The 19,071-nt window shown below is 44.3% G+C and overlaps 2 protein-coding genes and 1 long non-coding RNA gene across 4 annotated transcripts; 1 reads left to right on the top strand and 2 right to left on the bottom strand.

Moving 5' to 3' along the window:
* The first annotated feature begins 31 nt into the window (after positions 1 to 31).
* On the top strand, positions 32 to 1,749 carry LOC105280540. The gene is made up of 2 exons (XR_894139.2): positions 32 to 587; positions 673 to 1,749. It is a non-coding gene; the product is annotated as an uncharacterized LOC105280540 (long non-coding RNA).
* LOC105280541 (ubinuclein-1) lies at positions 1,016 to 11,775 on the bottom strand. 2 transcript variants are annotated; one of them, XM_011341156.3, is made up of 12 exons: positions 11,581 to 11,775; positions 7,408 to 7,530; positions 7,226 to 7,327; positions 6,887 to 7,150; positions 6,632 to 6,803; positions 6,108 to 6,537; positions 5,855 to 6,016; positions 5,695 to 5,775; positions 5,384 to 5,419; positions 4,718 to 4,840; positions 4,454 to 4,633; positions 1,016 to 3,835 (listed from the first exon to the last, which is right to left on the bottom strand). In XM_011341156.3, the coding sequence occupies exons 1-12, from the start codon at positions 11,773 to 11,775 to the stop codon at positions 2,599 to 2,601; spliced, it is 3,105 nt and encodes a 1,034-aa protein (XP_011339458.1). In that variant the 3' UTR covers positions 1,016 to 2,598. The 2 variants fall into 2 exon arrangements, with proteins under 2 accessions (XP_011339458.1, XP_011339459.1); XM_011341157.3 differs by lacking the exon at positions 5,384 to 5,419 and having other exon boundaries at positions 2,599 to 3,835.
* Positions 11,776 to 13,736: 1,961 nt separating this feature from the next.
* Positions 13,737 to 18,448, bottom strand: LOC105280537. The gene is made up of 9 exons (XM_011341150.3): positions 17,572 to 18,448; positions 15,970 to 17,477; positions 15,826 to 15,887; positions 15,570 to 15,759; positions 15,328 to 15,497; positions 14,897 to 15,243; positions 14,711 to 14,823; positions 14,470 to 14,577; positions 13,737 to 14,392 (listed from the first exon to the last, which is right to left on the bottom strand). Exons 2-9 carry the CDS (start codon positions 17,448 to 17,450, stop codon positions 14,125 to 14,127), a joined length of 2,739 nt encoding a protein of 912 aa, XP_011339452.2. The 5' UTR covers positions 17,451 to 17,477; positions 17,572 to 18,448; the 3' UTR covers positions 13,737 to 14,124.
* Between the last annotated feature and the right edge of the window lie 623 nt (positions 18,449 to 19,071).

The following is a 19,071-nucleotide window of genomic DNA, read 5'->3' as shown; positions in this document are numbered from 1 at the left end:
TCGCGATCGCAGCGGCGACGCGCGGCCGCCAGACGAACTATCGCTGACGCACCGCGCGCGCGACCAGCGAGACGGCGCGATAAGCGATAACGCGAAAATACGAGCGAGGTCGAGCGCGGATGATGCTCTCGGAAGCTGATAAGAACGATACGATGACGATAGAAATTCGAGGGGAATTAAATGTCGCAATGCGTTCGCGGCGAAACGCAGCAACGTCTCACGAGTCGTCTCCGAATTTTGTAATTTCGATTCCAAGATCAGAGCGAGCTTCTTTCTGCCTACTTCGTGACGAAATTGTCTTTTGTTGGAATTCGAGAAAATGGCGCGGCAGCTCGCGTTCATCCGCGACCGCCCGACCTGTTAAATCACGATTACGATTGCCGAGTTTCTTCACTCGTGTGACACGTCACGTAACGTGTATTAAAAATTTGCAGTAGAAACTGACGAAATGGCAGATAAGAAGCTGCTTATCGATCCCGAGTACGAGTGGATTTTCCGAACCTGCGCGAACGCTTTCAACGTTTATATAACGATGATGCATTTTACGTTTTACGACAACACGCTGACTTTGCGGCCAGAAAATTCCGGTAAGTCGGAATCCAGCAAACCTCGCAAAAGAATATCGAGAAGAAATCAAGAAGGCTCAAGCGATGCGTGTGTGCGGAATTTCAGAAATCTCGCTTCTGTCGTACACGTTATTCATGACGGCGTTGGATCTCCTCGCGTACTGCATCTACCAATAACTTCAGCCGCTGCGAGGAAGATGATGAAAGACGAGAACCGTGATAGGCGAGAGAAGTGATGAAGCGACTGACGACGCGTTCGCTGTCACGGTGGCTCGCGTAGAAAAGGGAGAGAGATCGTATAACATATGTAAAAAATATTCAAAACTTATATTTTACGTCGTCTTAGTGAAAATTCTCAATGCGGAATTGTACAAGACGTTTTTAACCGTACTCTAAGTATCATAAAGGGTAAAATGGGAGGGGGTGGGTAAGGGTATACAGTATATATAATACAGTACTAATCGTCATCTTTATGTGTTCCAAAAATATCCTAGCTATCTCTCGCTCTCTCTCTCAAGCATTTCTCGCGCATTCTCTCCCTTTCTCTCCCTCTCTCTCTCTCTCTCACTCGCATTCTCTCCGTTTTCCATACTATTCATTATACCTATTAGTCAGTCAAGCCGCATACAACAAAGCCACACAAAATTTGTAAATCGATAAAGCAACGGATACTCGCACGTACTTCTCCTCGAGCTAATCTAATGATAATCGCACTCCCTCCTCCGGCACTGAAAGTGCCGAAGATACATGTATATCTTATTGTGATGTTACAAAACAAGAAATCCCAGCGTAGAGAGATAATGTACAATGGAAGTAGTTTATCTATCGTGAGTGCGCGTTTTGTCCCACCAGTGACAAATACCACGGTCCTCATTCCGATTCGCCCTACACATACGATCTCGCCGATCCGTTTTTTTTTTACTCATCATTAATTCATAAGAAATCACTTGGAAGGCAATAATAATATAAAATCTGTCAAACTATCGTCAAAAAATATTAGAACACACGAAACCGATTTTCTCTCTTCATTAATCACATAGACTGCATAATTGCATTGACGACGATACCGGAAACACAGAAAAGGAACGATATACAAGACACCCCTTCGCGCCGTGACACAGGACTGGTCAAGAATGTAAGATAAAAAGTATGCATTACTGAATAAATACCCATGGTGCCCCCCTTATCGTGGCAGTATTCATAAAAGAAGAAAGCACTTCACGATTTACGATTAAAAGGAAAGCTCACGCACGTGGAACGCAAAATAATGGACGCTAATATCGAAATACCAGAATCGTTGGATTCTAATATCGGAATATTAGGATACCGACGGTGAAAATGGGAACACGGTTCTCGTAAATCACCCAACTCGCATAAAGAAACAAAAGAAAAAGACGATTGAATGCTACTAACTTATTTACAGATACCTACGAAGATACATATATACACTGAACGAACGAGGAACGGACGGCGACGATAAAATTTCGCTGCTAAACATTTCGAGGATGCGCATACGAATACTGATGAAACGTCTTGCGAGTCTTCCATTCGCGCAATTCGCTCATGACGAGATACATGTCGAGGAGAGTTTCCAGTACCCGATCTCGCGATCCGTTCGCTCGTTGTCCGCTCGCTCAGTGTACTCGGTGATCTCGCGCATTGTTCGAGTACTAGGTTTTCATAATTTATGCTTACTCTGTACACGTACAACCGAAACTACTGCTAGCGAATTTATAATATATGTACATAGTCTGGCGACTTTCGCCTGAAAATACTTGAAAATCCTCACGCGACAGTAGACACGCGGTCTCGGCAGCTGCGTGGATTTTATCCTCACCGACAGTGGAAGAAGTTCTCGAGTGGAGCTCGCTCAATTCGCTCGTTTTGCGCAAAAGAAACACTATTACATATGAATGTCGGGAGGCTCGCCTGAATTACATTACATTTGTCGTGAAAATAATCGACGCTATTGTCCACTATGAGTAAGTTCAACCTCGAAAGGGGAAAAACGGTGTGCGCGACGCTGTCGCTTCTACCATTGCGGCTCATCCTTGGCTCTCATCTTGTCGTCCTTCTTGAGATACAACCGTTGATACTCGTCCTGGTAGGTGACGTATTGCGCGTTCGATTTACTGGGCTTCTGAATGGCACCGCCGATCGGCGAATTATTCGGCGAGTATTTCCCCTGCAACTCCTGCAGTTCCTTCAACGATCTTATCACCATCTGGACGTCCTTCTCCTGGTCCGTCGGTTGCGTCATGTTCCCCAGCGCGTCGTCCGCGATGAAACCGTCTTTCCGCTTATCCGTTAGTCCCCGCGACGACGGGTCATCGTTGATCATCTGACTGAGGAAGGTGGTCGCGGCGATCGTCTCCTCGTTCTGCATCTGCTCCTGCTCCTCCTTCGAGAGAGTCGGTTGCTGCGGCATAGGCACTCCGTCCTGAGTAATAGGCCCTAACTGTTGCTCCATCATCTTCCGATCTCCATCCTTCTTCCTCTTCTTCGCGTCGTGGGATGATGATGATGATGATTTATGCTTCACCTCCGCGGTTCGCTCTCTCCTCTTGTCCTTCTTGTCGCCCTTGCTCGCCATCGTGTCGTCCTTGTCGTCCAGCCTCTTCTCGCATTTTGCGTCGGCGTTCTCCTGCAGGAACCTGTGCTTCAGATTCGACATCGACGAGTAGGAAGCATCCTGCCTGTACACGGGATGATGTCCAGTCTGCGAGATCTCGTTCGGCTTGGAGTGGCTCGTAGGTTCCGGACACGCCGTGATGGAAACGACGTCCTTCTTCCCCTCGCTCGTCTTCGCCGACTGCTTGTGGTAGTCGTTGACCGGCGTGATAGACAGAGAGCTGTTCGTTAGGTCCATGAGATTGAATTTCTCGATGTGACTCTTGACTGGTTTCTGAGCCATCAGTTGAGCCGTGGGTACAACCGAGATTTTGCCAACTGCGGAATTGTTCACCGTGCCGCTTTCTGCCTGACTCGCATTGTTCTCCGCGTGTTTCTCTTTGTGCTTACTGCTCTGCTGCTTCTTATCGGCGCTGATGATGTCATTGGACTTTGCCTGACTCGCGAAATTCGTCGAATTTTCGAGGCTGACGTGAGTTTTGCACACGTTCACGTTGATCTTTTCGCTTTCTTGAGCAGAAACGTTATTCGTGGTTGTTGTATCATTTCTTGCGGAATTGCACACTTGAGTATTAGCAGAAACGACGAGGTTGTTCGCACTAGCCGTCTCTTTCGGTTTCTTCAATTTCTTCTTGATGCTAAAATCATATTAATCGATCAGTACATGAAGCAACGAAACACGAAACATTGTCATCAAAGGAAATACATACATATAAGATAGAGAGAAAGGCGAGGTACGTGATAAAAGAAAGACATACATGAAGAGAAAAATTAAAATTACCAACAGTTAATTAACTATGTACTTAATAACGAAAGAAAAATTGTGCATGTGTGCCAAGCATCTACAAACGCACCGAATCAAACGTCGTTCTCATAAAATTCAGCTTTTTCTAAGAATTCGTTAATGTTTCGCGAGCGTTAATTATAAATTACGTGTCACTACATTAATGTGTTACGCTTCCCTAAAGCACATAATGAATGATGAAACAATTGATCAACTACCTGACCTCGCGCGACGACAAGGCGCCAGGACTTTGAAAAGAAATTAGTTAAATCAATCTTCAGGGATCTTTCCTTTCAGGCATGCACATTAACGCTCCTTTCACCTTGGTGAAAATAGAAAGAACTACGGTAATTTCACGCACTTCATGCACCAGGCGAAGCGCATAGCCGGAGTAACGCTCGACAGAGACCGACACCATATACGATGTAGATGACTATACACAGCAATGACTAGCACGTTACGTGATACTTACACAGGTTCAACGGGACTAGCATACTTCAACAAGGTCTGCAACCGTACGCAACCGGGTGGCCACAACGTTAAAACATTCGTATCCATGAACGTGGCGACGAACGATTCCATGCTCTCCTTCCGCGGTCTGAGAATCTTGAAGTAATGTCTCCTGGCATTCGCAATCTCGAGAATGAGCTTCCTGAAATTGAAGTTTACGTCTACAAACGTGAAGTCAGGATACGTAACGTGAGCTTTCGTCACGATCATGATCGATAACTCGTACTTGGCTTCGTCGCTCCATGGGAATCGCTTCCGCGGTATCTTTGACTTCTCCGTGTTCTTGGAGGAACCATCCTCATTCTCGTCACTGCTCTCGGGGTCTGCGGGAGGAGATCCCTCGAAGCCCCTGAAATGGATCGATTCAATTACATTACGCGCGAAGCAACGAAGATGACTTTTATGCAGATTCATGATATCGCGATGACAAAGAATGATGATCAGCATTTGTTGCGACAGAATTCCTCGATCTGAATTCTCTCTCTCTCTCTTTGACAGTGACAATGACATATATACGATCAATTCGCCTAATCGTCGAATTGTGTCCCAGGTCAAATGCCGTAGCTTCATGTCGCTCGATACAAAAAATGATGCCAGTGATGAACTAAATACTGATACCGATGATAAAAAGCCCCGCATCTTCCTCTGCTTTTTCAACAGTATGATTAATGAAGAGGTAATGACCACTGAGTAATAAAAAATGTTCTTTCCTCCGTAAATGCAAACACAATTCTATGAATGTCCACAATAATCGAGAGAGCAAAAGCATGTAAGCATGAGTAGATTAAGGGGAAAGATAAAAAGGCAGTAGAGAATAGGGAAAGAGACAAAGAGAAAGAGCAGTCGGAGAGGCGAGAATAGAAAGGGATTCCTCTTACGAGGGGCGCCTTACCAACAGTACCGATATATCTCCCAGTATAATTGAGGACTGAGAAATAAAAAATTACAATAAGTTTACATCCAGGAAATTATAAACGGTAAGTAATTTTTTCATATGTAGTAACTCAATCGGCAAACTTAACTCTTTCATTTCTATTCGGTTACATGCCCAACACTACAACACTATACAGTAACTAATAATAGTCTATCATCAATCATCTGTTATTAAAGCAGTAGTTTCTTTACGACTGTAAAAATCAAGAACGTAAAAGCCGCAGTTGTACCGAACCTTCGATATACATGATACGCCATAAAATTACTCACTTCTCATCAGCAACTTTCTGACACTCCTTCATGTACTTGTCCATGACCGCTGGCATCACATTATCGATAAGTGCCTTTAATCTGAGGAAGACGCAACAAGTTGTATAACACGTGATTAAATTTTAATCGCACGTAATTATCGAAATCATTATTTATATACTTTTGCATCGGTTCGTTTACTCGGTGTTCAGCGTCCTTCAGATAAAGCTTCTTCGCTCTGCTGAGGAGAGTGATCTTGCTACAAGGCAAAAATCGCACCAGATGACCGTACGTCTGTAATCTTATGCTAGGCGAATTTAGCATCCGCAGTTTCTTCTCCAGGCTGTAAGAAGAAAACCGGATCTTAGCACGCGTTTTACGATTCACGCTTCTGGGACACGCTGCATATTTTACAAGTGGAGGGGCATACTCACGTGAAGAGTATCTCGTTAACCGCGCTGTTGAAAAACTTGCTCTTGCCGTCTTTGCTGTTCTCCGCCTGGAGCTTCAACTTATTCACTATCTCCTTTACGTCCTCCGGAAGATTTTCAGGTAACAACGCCTCCTTGTTCTCCATCTCCTCGCCGTCGGACTCGACGTAAAGGCAAACGCGCGATTTTCCTGAATCCGTTGTGTCGCGACTCGAGTCGTCTTCGACTCCTCTGGCCGCGTTGACGACACTCTCTATCGCGTCGTCGATGTTACTGTCTTTACCGCCCAATCTCTTCAAATCCATCTTCTTCGCGTCATATCCGTTACTATTGGACGATTTCTTCTCGAATTTCTTTATATCGAACTTTTTCTCACTTATTTTACTCTTCTCTGGTTTATCGGACTTTTTCTTCTCCTCTTGATCCTCCGAAGCTAAAGATCGATTGAAACATCATGTCAAAAATACCTTCAACGTGCAGAAACGTAATACAATTATGACGTAATCGGTCAAAGTGAGAAACGCTACCTGTGCCGCCCTCGGCATCCGTCGTCTCGTTCTTCTCCTTCCGTCTCAAAAGATCTAAATCTTGCTGAGAATTTTGTTGCTGATCCTGCGCCTGATGATTTTGCGGCTTTTTCCTCTTCTTGCTGTTCTCATGATTACCTTTCTTCTCGCCGCTCTCCTCGATTTTCCGTCGCTGTGAAAGATCATTTTGCGTTATTTCGAGTAAGAAAGTATGGGACAGAAACACGATGCAAATAATATTTAAATCCCAATTACTTTTCGCAGGTTATCACCGGTAATATCCTCCGTCTCATCATCGTCCGATGAGCTGATGATTCGCTTATCTATTCTCTTAGGACTATCTACATCTTCAGTGTCTTCCTCGCTGCTCTCGCTGCTCTCATCGTCGTCGCTGTTGTTGCTGTTGTTGTTATTATGAACTACCGAGTTTGCATCGGCCGCTCGAAACTCGAGAGCTCCGCAATTAATGTAGAAACCACCGTGCGCTGTGGTCATCTCCTCGGGCACGATCTCGTCGTACTAGCAAACAAATTAAATCATTAGAAACAATATCGTGAAGATTGTCTCGAGGACAAACCCGCAGACTTCACTTACCGCGTCAGTATTGTCGATGAAGGAGTCGTTCTCATCGTATCCTGCGCCCAAGTCCACGTAATCGTCGTACTTGTGCCTCTTCTTCCCCATAGTGGACGTTCCCTGAAGCGACAAAAGGAAACGTCACAATACGCAAATCCGCGCAAATTTCTCCAAAAATCAATCGTGCCGTATCAACGTACGTATTTCGCCTCGAATCGTCTCGCCATGTCCCTAAGCTTGGCCTCGTCGTCGTCATCGTCGAACAGATCCAATCCGTTGGTCGCATTCTCATCTCCCGTCTTCTGTTCTTTCCTCCGTTTTTTCTGCAAGGAAAAAACAGGCTCGTTCACGACCTCCACCGATTACGCGGCTTCGTTACATCCACGCTCGCGATGGATGGACCCGGCGTTCACCCAGTGATCCATATTAAATATACACGCGTCCTGCCTCGATACGCCGCCGCACCACTTTCACTAATTTATGAAAAATTCAAATCGATCGGCAGAGCGAGAGAACACGCTGCAACCGAACGGGCGCGCTATATGCCACGCGTATATCGTAATACACACATGTAATATGCAAATCGACGTCTCGAATATGTACACACGTATATTCCTGATAATAATCGCGCGGCGTGCGTTTATGAAATTCTTCTTTTACGGTCGCGTTTATCACTCGCGCACGCAATGGGGCGGCATACCGAGAGACGTATATAAAGAGAGAGAGAAAAAAAAAGAAGAAACGAAAGAGGATCGTGGAAACTCTGATAAAGGAGAGAAGAGTCTCGGCTCTCGAAAGGTGTTCGACGTGTCCGCTGATAGTAGGAGCGCGTACTGCTGCCGAGCAGAGTTCTCGCATCATTCTTCGAGTTCCTTCGCTCGCGTAGCGTCGCAAAGGCACCTCCTACGGTCTCCTGTTCCCCTGGCACAAGGACGCTGGATCGAGCGACTGATTCTGCCAACTATGATGCGTTTGTTAACGACAGTGACTGATTTTCAACGCGCGAGTGATGACTGATTTTGCAATCGGCGAACCGTGCGAACAGCGCACCATTCTTCACCCACAGAAAAGATTTCTGGACTTAACGCTGTTACTCTTTAATCTATCATAAAATAAGATCGCTATAGCGACAATCATATTTATTATTGAAAAGAAGCATATTTTAATCTTGAGTAGAAAATTCTAAAATCTACATTAAAATAATCTTGGTGCTATCTCATTAATTTTCTCAGAAGGATTTAGATACAAATTTGTAGCAAGTTCACAATATTCTTGATTTCAGAATATTGTGAGATCTAAAAGACATCTTATTCTATTCTTCTAAGAGAATTTGTAGAATCTGCACAAAACGGCCAATATTTATCGGGAAAGTGTTTCTGTGTTTCTGTTATTTACAATGAATAAGTGCAATACTCTACAAGAAATATTAAAAGATATGGAAATGTCTTATCTCGAATCTTATTTCTCAAGTAAGTATATTGTATATACTTACTTACATTTCCATATCTTTTAATATTTCTTGCATTGTAAATAACAGAAACACTTTCCCGATTTTCGATTGCAACACATAAATATTGGCCGTTTTATCCGAATAAAGGACGCAGAAGCGCCGAGTCGACGAGCGACTGTGAGAAAATGATGCGTCGACATGGACAAAGCCTACTATAAAGTGGCGCTAATATCAAATTATTCTACATACAAGAAGATATAAGCATAAATTTGTATATGTTACTCTTGTCTGAAGACAGTAAGACAATCTTATTTAATTCGAGAGAGAAGAATAGAAATTACTGATTTAAATTAAAAATTGTTTTATTTTCATATTTTTTATACTTGTAATAAGATTAAATTAGTCAAGAATATTTTTCGTCTTGTTATCAGAAATCCTTTCTGAGGGTGTTTGTAATCTTTTCCCCGTAACATTTGGCAAGCTGTCGATTATTATTATTATCCTTAACAAAAGCTGAGGCGACATAATAACGCGAAGCAAGGTTCCAATGTTTGCTGGATTAGAAAGCACGACCGAAGGATGTTAAATAAAAGGATGAGCAGATACACGAGAGACCGTTGTTGAAGCGATGCAGAAGAGAAAACACTCGTAACACGACGTATCAAGTTACGTTTGTTGAATTTTTACAGCTGTGCGTTGTACGCAACACTCTGTTCGTTTGAAACCGAAGACGAGAAGGAAGAAAGAGAATGATCGAAACTGTTAATGGCATCATGCGCTGCACTCGGCTCGCGCGATACGGCGCACGGAGTAATTCCGACGGTAACGGGCGCCGTGCGATTTTAACGTTGTAAATTAGCAAAGCACGCAGCCCCCATGCGCGCTTTTCGGAAATTTGATTCGCCGGCGAACCGCAGCACGTTTTCGAAACACGTGCGCGACCAAAACAAAGCGGCACTCGGACGTTACTCGATGCAGCATCCTCATCTATCTCTCTCTCCCTCTTTTTTATAACGTCTCTCATTAACGTGGTGTGCGCTCGGCTGTGTGACGAAGAAAAAGTGCAGAAACAGACGAGCGGTGCACGTAATTTACGAGGATCGACACAATTGGTATTTTTTCCGCTAAAGCGCAAATAAATACGTCAATTACGTCTTAATTATCAAATCTCGTTAGCATTTCCATGTCGCGCGCGTGTCGCGCGCGCGAGCGTGCGTGTACGCGAGCGCTCGAAGAATCATCGCTTTCACTTTGCGTGACCGTCATTAAATCGCGAGAATTGACGCGGCCAGGAAACGCAGTTACCAGATGGCAAGCCCCACGAGTTCTAATCGCGGGTGCGTTCCGTAATTTGACGCGCGTTTCATTACAACGATCTAAAGGCCTATTTTCAGAGAACGCGACGTTGCGGTGCTCGTCAAGCCCGACGCGCAATTAATCGGTTTCTCAGCTCGATACGCTCGACGAGGCCGTACAGAGGAGGTGCGACGCTTTACAATCGAACGTATTGCACGCTGGAAACATATGTACCTATCGATAGATTTGTTCGTGCCGCGTTCTATCAGTTGCCAACTTCAATTCGTTCTCTTTTTCCCCTCGAACGCGCCTGATCCGTACATCAGTTTCGTTTCAAGCGCACGAGGAGTGCGAGCGGTGCAACTGCAACGTCCGAACGACCGTTCTCGTTAACTGGCCGAGCGTTCTGTCGTGCGGGTGGAGAGAAAGTGACTCGAAACGGACGGCATCCGCTCACGCATTTTCCAACGGCAGCGACGAGCTTCCTCGGAGCAATCGTCGCGCTTCGGGGAAATGAGATCGATCAGGATGCCTCTTCCTTATTTATTTATTCCTATTTGGTTACTTGTTCATTATGCAGAGGGAGAGGCAGAGAGAGAGAGAGAGAGAGAGCGGTGGGCGCGTGACACGCGTCCCGAGCGGTGTATTCGATACGTGTCGGCGGTCGCGAGTCTCCTCCGGTGCATCGATCTACAATTCAGAAAGGAGAGCCCGCAACACGCTCTCTCGCGCGCGCGTGAAATAAGAGACTCGCGCGACGTACACACGTTTACGCCGTGTCGCAGGTCTCTCCCGTCTCCGTCTCCTCGCAGGCGTTCTCTCTCCTCCTCTTTCTCTTTCTCCCCCGTGCACCGACAAACCCGTCGAAGGGAATACGTGGCTTGCGAAATAGATCGGCGTAGACGCTGCACACAACGAACGAATAAGGCATCGCCGTCGTCCCTGCGCCTCGCTCCCTGCCTCTCCTTCTCGCTCCCTCTTCCATTGGAAAGAGAACGGAGACCGAGAGATACAGAAAGAGAGAGAGAGAGAGAGAGAGAGAAAAGGAAAGACGGAGAGGTGCGATGCCGGACGATGTCGCCGCGCAATGGCACTCGCCGAGAGGCGACTTTACGATCGAAAGGGCCGCGCGAAGGACGACGCCGCCGACTCGGGCGAGAAGGACCGCGCGCTTCGGCGGCGCGACGCGCGTCGGGCCTCGTGACAGCGCGCGTACATATGTCGCGCCTCGCGCGCGACGGTGACGTTGACACGCGCGAATCCGGCACGGCAGCCGCGAATCGATCATGGAGCGGTTTCTCAGCCGTCTCGTCTCGACCGTGCTCGAGGAGGATCGGAGAGGCAGGTCCTCGTACGCGATTCCGCGGCCCCTCGTCTCGCGCAACGCGCGCGTCGAGCCGCGTGACGCTCGCGCCAGCGTCGCGCGGCCACCGCCGAGCGTTCGCCGAACGCGAGTTCCTCTTCCGCGGCCGTACGACGCGTTCCGCTAACGCACGCCGCGCTCTTCGCTTCTCTCTCGGCTCCTTTCCATCCGGACGTCTCGCGTCACACGCTTGACGTACGGTCCCGCGTTCTCGTGCTCGTCGCGCGCGGCGGCGAGAACGGACCCGCGCGACGCGAGACTCACCTCGGCCGACTTGAGGAGCTGCGAGTAGTTGAATTCCGGGCATGTCTTCTCGTTCGACTCGGGCAGGGTGATCGTGAAGCGAAAGGAGGGCGCGAGCTGTTTGCCCATGTTCCCCTTTTTCTCCTTCTTCGTCGCGTGGCCCAGGGACTCCGGAAACTCCAGGGTCTGCAGAGGTACACGTTTCGCCTCTGACATTTCCTACATCTGCACCGAGCCTAATGCGGATCACGGAAACACTGCGGACACTGCAACCGCGGCAACATGTTACCCCCGCTCGCTCTCTTTTCCGACTAAACACCGCGCGAACGCCGCCGCTCACACGTCGCCATCTTCGGCGCGACTGTTTTTAGAGGGCGCCACTGGCGCGCCGCGAGGCTGGCGCGCATGCGCCCGCCGCAAGCCGCGTCTCCATGCGACCAGTGCACTCCGAGATATCATGCGTATGTGTCTTAAGGGGATGCTGGAGTTGCTAGTGAACTATTTTTTCACCATAGCGATGGTAATTGCAGTTTCGAAAATTCTCTTTATTGCTTGTGCAGAATAGAAAATCCTTTTCCACGAATGAAGTATAGATAGAAAGAAAGTCCGCTCTACAGGACTTTATATTCGAAATGGAAAAAAGTTAAAAACTTGCATTTGTCTTTTCTAACTTTTTCCATTTTGAATATAAAGTCAGAATTCTGTGTTCTCCTGTATTCTAACCTCTAATCCTAAAGGAAAACACAGAATTCTCTTTTATGACGCTTCTAAAGTCACTTCGAAAAGCAGTCTCATATTCCTTAATTGTGTCCAAACACCGCTCAACAGCGATTTCGTGCGTACAAATTGCCAAATTTTTGTAAAAAGCATTTTATTGTGCAAATATTGTGCGATGGCAGCACCATCGCGAAGAAATTCACTATAGCGATGGTAATTGCAGTTTCGAAAATTCTCTTTATTGCTTGTGCAGAATAAAAAATCCTTTTCCACAAATGAAGTATAGATAGAAAGAAAGTCCGCTCTACAGGACTTTACATTCAAAATGGAAAAAAGTTAGAAAAGACAAATGCAAGTTTTTAACTTTTTTCCATTTTGAATATAAAATCCTGCAGAGCGGGCTTTCTTTCTATCTATACTTCATTTGTGGAAAAGGATTTTTTATTCTGCACGAGCAATAAAGAGAATTTTCGAAACTGCAATTACCATCGCTATAGTGAAAAAATAGTTCACTAGCAACTCCAGCTTCCCCTTAAGGCTATTCTGGAGTGGCTAGGGAACTAATCATACATCCAAATTTTTACATAAACTTATCTTTTTATTGATTGCATAGAATGAAAAATCCTTTTCCACGATTAAAGTAGAAACAATAACGCAGTGGTGGCCACTCGACTTAATGCCAAAAACGGAAAAAAGTTAAAAATGACAGTTTTGTTATCGGCTTCTATATATAGGCTATAGTCTCACCTCGTACAATAATTTGCTTAATGTAAAAGTTATGCACTTTGTACGTACAAAATATGAGTGACCACCACTCGGGATAGAATGAAGTATTATTAGGGTGCTTTTAAAAGTAAGTTTTGAAGCGTAGTAAAAAAGAAACGTTTCTGCAAAAATTGTGATGCATATGAGCATACCAGCATACAAAGCTAGTGAAAAAATAGTTCACTAGCAACTCCAGGATCGCCTTAATAGATATGGAGAAAACTATTCGAAAATTATGGAGAATATTTTAAAGAGTGACGTGTTCATTATTTGCTTGTAATAAAGGCTTAATTTCTTTAAAATCAAATTCATTTGCGCACCTGATAATTTCAGGTAATCTGTTATCAGTTGGCTGCGTTCAGCAGAGAAGCTGCTTCGCGACCGTCGTAAAATTCGTGAATCTGATTGGCGTATGCTCTTAGATTCAATCAAAATTAGGAGTATATGCCAATCAGATTCACGAATTTTACAGTTGCAAAACAGTTTTTTCTGCTGAACGCAGCCAATGCATGGATGTTGCAAGTGCAAATTGAAGGCGCGAAATTTCGCTGCAACAGAATTAAAATTTCCATTTATTCCGTTCGTGAAAGTGCGAGGGAGAGAAAGAGACAGAGGGGGAAAAAAAGAGGATATAAGGAAAATGGAGCGAAGAAAAAAATTTAGCACTTTCTTATATTCAGAATAATGGCACTCGATTGAAACTGCTGTACGAATTTTATTACAAAATTACTCTGCTACAAGTTTAATCTATAATTCATAATATTATCAGAACGTGTAAAAGGGTACTTGTATGCGTCTGTAAATATAATCTATGTTATATATAAAATCTCATTCGTGTGCCTGCAATAGTAAAAAGATATCAAAATACATTGCAACACTAATACATGATACATATGATCGCGTGCATTCGCGATCTCTGTGATACGTATGCAAAATTACAGAGATCCGAGTGCACATGGTCAACGGCTTTAAAATCTGCTAAAATGGCATTCGTTATAAGAATCGTACAAAAATTGCGCCCCGAAATTTTCAAAATTCCAGGGCAAATATACACGTTCCACGTTTAAGTCAGGCATATCCGAATCACTTGTTGCTTGCTATCTTAATTGCCGAAAATTGCTGACCTAAAATCCTCATCACGTCGGCATGCCTTATGTTGCTCTTCTCCTTCTTCACGGAGTTGTAGTTCTGCTTCACGTAAAGCGCGAAACCGGAAGGCTCCTTCTTCGGGGTCTGGACCTGCACGGTAGTGCCCGACTTGGTAGTTTTGTTAATTAACAATTCAAACTTCCCGTAACAGTGGCCACAGCGCTTTCTCTCGGTATTCAGAGACTTGGAGTGCCTCCCGATACTGCAACAGAAATAATTTTATTAACTTTAGAAGCGTAACAGAGGCATTGAACGTTTACAGTAGCAGATATGTGATACCTGTAGCCACAACCAGTGCATCTGTACGTAAACTTCGTCTTAATTTCGTAGTCATGACATCGACGGATTGGTGGCAATTCGGGGAACGTCTTCATTGCTTTATTAGCCCTGCGAAATAAAAAGGAAATTATATAACATTCTGACCTCAGCTAGTGAATATTTTTGTCGCTTTTCCAGTTGCCGATTAATTATGTGTATATTTAAACTATTAGTTGACTCTGTAAACTATAACAAAACATACCATCCCGTCCAAAATGGCCCATGACCATCCGAAACGTCATTTAACAGCCAAGCTGCAGCGTGACACATCTCATGAATCAACGTATCTCTCAATCTGTCTGGTGCATCCAAAATCTAGGGTGTAATAAATAGGTTTTCATTATACCTAACTAATTGTACGCGCGATATTGAGGATATAAAAGTGCACCTTTGTTGCTAACACGATCCTCGATGACTTAGCGGCTCCGCTAAGACTTCTTATAGTCTTTTTGTTGTAACAATACCCGGCGGTGCCTCTCATACGAACGTTCCATTCGATCGGCATCTCTTGAGGCAGCTTATTATCAAACACTTTCTCATTGTACAATCTATACAATTCCTTGCACAGTGCTTCCTTGTTATTCTTGTAATTCGATCGATACCTCTTTGCGTCTGGATGAACACAGTTCGTGGGAACGGTACTTGACAAGGACGCGAGAAAGCTCTTGCTCGCGGTATCACTTGCCGATATAAATCTGGAAGCTGTTTTGAATGGCTGAGGCGTCTTGACAGTCTCTAAAAATTGATTTCGATTTATCTCACAAGAATTGAGAATGACCAAACTCGTATATATTTCTCTCTCTCTCTCTTTCTTCTCACCTTTCCTGTACACAATTTTAGGTGGTACGTAATCTCCTGGATCGAATTCACTCGTGTTGTCACTGTCGTCATCGCTAAATAATAACTTCTTTCTGTTCAAGTTCTTCCTAGAATTATTGCTAGATTTATCACTTTTATCCTCGCTGTCAGTGTCGCATATCGCCTGAAGCCTGTATCAAAAAGATGTCAATCTTTATTAAATGTGTTACTTTTATGGATGCAAATAAGGAAATTGAATGTACCGTTTAACTGAAGCTGATACTGGCACAGGTCTCGATGCCGTACTGTTCGTAGATGTTCTAGGATTCGTCAGTGCAGTGTGGTATATACTCTCACTGCCGCTATCCGACAATGATTCGTCATTAATGAAGCTGTCCGAGTCTTTCTGCTTTCGTTGATTTTTCTTCTTCCGAATTCTAATTTTATTTTTATCTGAAACATGAAATCTTGCAAAGATCGCATCAGCAAATAAGATGTCCGCGTGAGAAAAATTCTTACCCAAGTCGGACTCGTCGAAATCCGAATCGGATGTATAATAACGATTCTTTGAAAACGGTTTCCTGTAATGAGACATTATTTATTAGATATATATTTTATTTTATTTATTTAATTTTATTTAAGTAGAGTACGACGGAAACTTACCGCTCGGTTTGAACAGCTCTATTCATCGTTTGGTTGGACGTATTTCGTGGTTCTGAGCTTGGTAGTAACGCATTGGCTTTATCTCTCCACGATTTGCCATACAGCTTATCCAAAATCTCCATGCAATCGTTTATACCCATCTCAGGAGCATTCGTCGCCGTGGAAGACTTGTTGTCAGCTTTTGGTGAAACTGTTGATCTATCTGGCGTCTTGAATTCTAAATTTTCATTTCTAGATTTTTCTACAACTTTATTCATTATAGCTTGACGCGTCAGACTTGGCTCAATTGCTCTGTTATTAGTATTCATAATTTCAGTCTCTTTTCTATTGCTCTGCGCTTTGTTAAATCTTTCTCTATTATTCGGAGTCTCGTAGTTCTGTTCCAATCGTTCGAGAGTGCTGTTCGCGGAACCCTTGCTGTTTCTCGTGCTTGGAGGCACGCCACTGCAAGAACTGTCGCTTGAAGAGTCTGGTAAATTCATCATAAGCCATTGCGAGATATCCCTCTTTTTCCTTTCGGACAAAGGTCTGTGTAGCTGCTGCTCCTCCCTTGGCGTAACGGAAAAATGCTCGCTAATTGGGTGGAACGGTTTCGAATTGTTTTGCGAGTCAGGAATAACGTCATCCTTGAGACTCGTATCGATAACATCGCAGCTGTCATCGTTGCGATGCGCCAGTTTCTTATTACTTCTGGGCGATATAGCTGGATGTATCATATCCTCATCCACTTCTATGCTCTCGTCAATTATCACATTGGTTTCCTTCCTCTCCCTGGGAGAAGCGTACGTAAACTTCGCCTGCTTAATGTTCCTCCAGATTCTCCGAGTATCTTCCTTTGTGAGTGTTGATTTTTCTGCACTTTTTGGCTGTGGTGTATTTAATCGACTGAGAACCTTGGAGCAATGTGTGATACCGCTTGGTATAATCACTTTATCAGTCTGTTTAATACCATATTTGTCTGCCATTTGTTGTTCCATGGACGTTGGCACGGGAGTTTTGCAGAATTGTTCAGCATCGTATCTATCTCGATTCTTTATGTTCCTGTTGCAACTTGCATCGCAACTGCTGGCAGTGGTCTCATTGGAAGTATAAATTGTCTTGTTAGCATTTGTGACGGTTTTGTTTCTGTATCTATCTAAGGCACTATCTAAGGCTTTATCACACATTCGCCATGGTCGATCGAGCTTGTCTTGTTCCTCATGCTTTGAAAAAATCTCCAATACATTTGATTTCGGATATATCGTCTTCTTCTTATTTTTGATATTAAAATTTGAAGTCTTTGAGTCTAGTATATCACTACAGTCAAACGACGAGTTGGAGCTAGAATCACTGATCACGATAACATCATTCCCATCTCTTTTATTGATTTTATCGGTTGCAACAAGATCTTGAGTGTCTTCAATAGTAGATCCTTCAGAAAGATGCAGCGTAAAGTTTTCCGTGTCGCCTGTAGAGTTCCTTGAATTGTAATTCGATATCATTTCTAGTCTATTGTCTTATATGCAATCCTGAAATAAATATTTAATAGTTTAGTACAATACACGTGTACACGCGTCATGTGCAAGAGAAGTAATGATTTAAATAAAAGGTGTACGTACGTACCACTTAAACAATTATTTTTCCTATACGTATATTAATTCAGAATTTTCTGCACACTCCTCGGTGTCCTCTCTAGGGGTTCGAAGCAATTGCACAGAAAAAAAAACCGGCGTGGACAGAAGCACGCAGTACGACAGGATCAGACAGGATCTTTGCGAGACAACCGATAAACTCGAGAAGCTCCACCGTTGATGTATTTTCCGTCTTGGACTCGTACGCACGTCACAAAATCGCGACACATACACGATTCATCAACAATCGTTGTCACCATTTTTGCCACGCAAGGACGGGAACATGTTGTCAAAAACACGCAGATAGAATCGACACGCTGGAAATGTTGGACTTTCGGAGTAAAATCAACTTTCAAATCGTTCGTTAAGTTGCGAAACTGCTGCCACCCATGGAAGTTACCTCGAATCGTTTTAATGTCCATTAGAGTACTCCTCTTTACCGACCGCTGCAGATTGTGCAATTTTGATGATATACAGGGTGTTTCTAAAAGGTCTGGTCAAACTTTAACCACAGATGCTACGTATCAAAACAAAGCAAAATGTCCATATAAACATGGGTCCGGAAATGCTCCCCTTCTGAGATAACACAAGATAAAGTCACTTCACAGGCTTCTTTGGCTCAATTACTGTAGTAATGTTTTTTTTGTTTCGTCGCGGAGAAAACCAGCGCCAGGTTCGGTCCCGGCCTTGGGGGAGCGGGGGGTATGGGGATTGTTACCACTCTAAAACTCCCGTCGTCGCCTGCCTCGAGCGAGTGGCGGAGGGACACCGGAATCTCTCACGAAAACGCCGTGAAGTCCGTCCTCGCCTACGGGGAGTGACGCCCAGTTCCGCACAGAATGAATCGGACACAACAGGTTTAGTGAATCGGACACAATAAGAAACGGACACAGTGATAATCGTACACAACGCTAATCGGACACAGTGGTTGCCAATTGCACACAGTAGGAAACGGACACAGTGGTTGCAATCGGACACAGTAGGAAGTGGACACACGGGGGTTGCAATCGGACCCAGTAGGAAACGGATACACGATGGTTGCAAACGGACACACGTTCCGTGACAGTTTCATTCTAATAAAGAAGAGTCAAAATTAGACGTAGAGTAAACATTGCTTTGTCTTGCAAAGTACATGCGTGGATACTTTCCCAGTATAAACTTTCTTTAATATTACTAATTTTTTATACTAGGAAAGTATATGCTTGGGTGGAAGAGCACGAGGAGACGGGCTTCGCCCGTCACCTAGTACTCTTCCACATTAAAAAAATTAACAAAACTTTGGGGTGACCAAAAGTACTGCCTGGAAGTTACAATGTAGAACTTTGCTTTGCGTGGAACCTCGCTTCATATACTCTCAGTATATGCTTTCTAAATTTATTAAATATCGCACGTATGCGCAAAGTAAGCATGGTAGCATCGCTACGCCATATAAAGAAATATCAGACGATTGCATAAGTTCGTGCCCGATTTAAAGACATACTTTAATAGGTTA

This window comes from Ooceraea biroi, chromosome 12 (genome assembly GCF_003672135.1).
Source record: "Ooceraea biroi isolate clonal line C1 chromosome 12, Obir_v5.4, whole genome shotgun sequence".
NCBI lineage: Eukaryota > Metazoa > Arthropoda > Insecta > Hymenoptera > Formicidae > Ooceraea > Ooceraea biroi.
The sequence above is the reverse complement of the archived record's forward strand: the minus strand, read 5'-3'. Positions and strand labels throughout refer to the sequence as shown.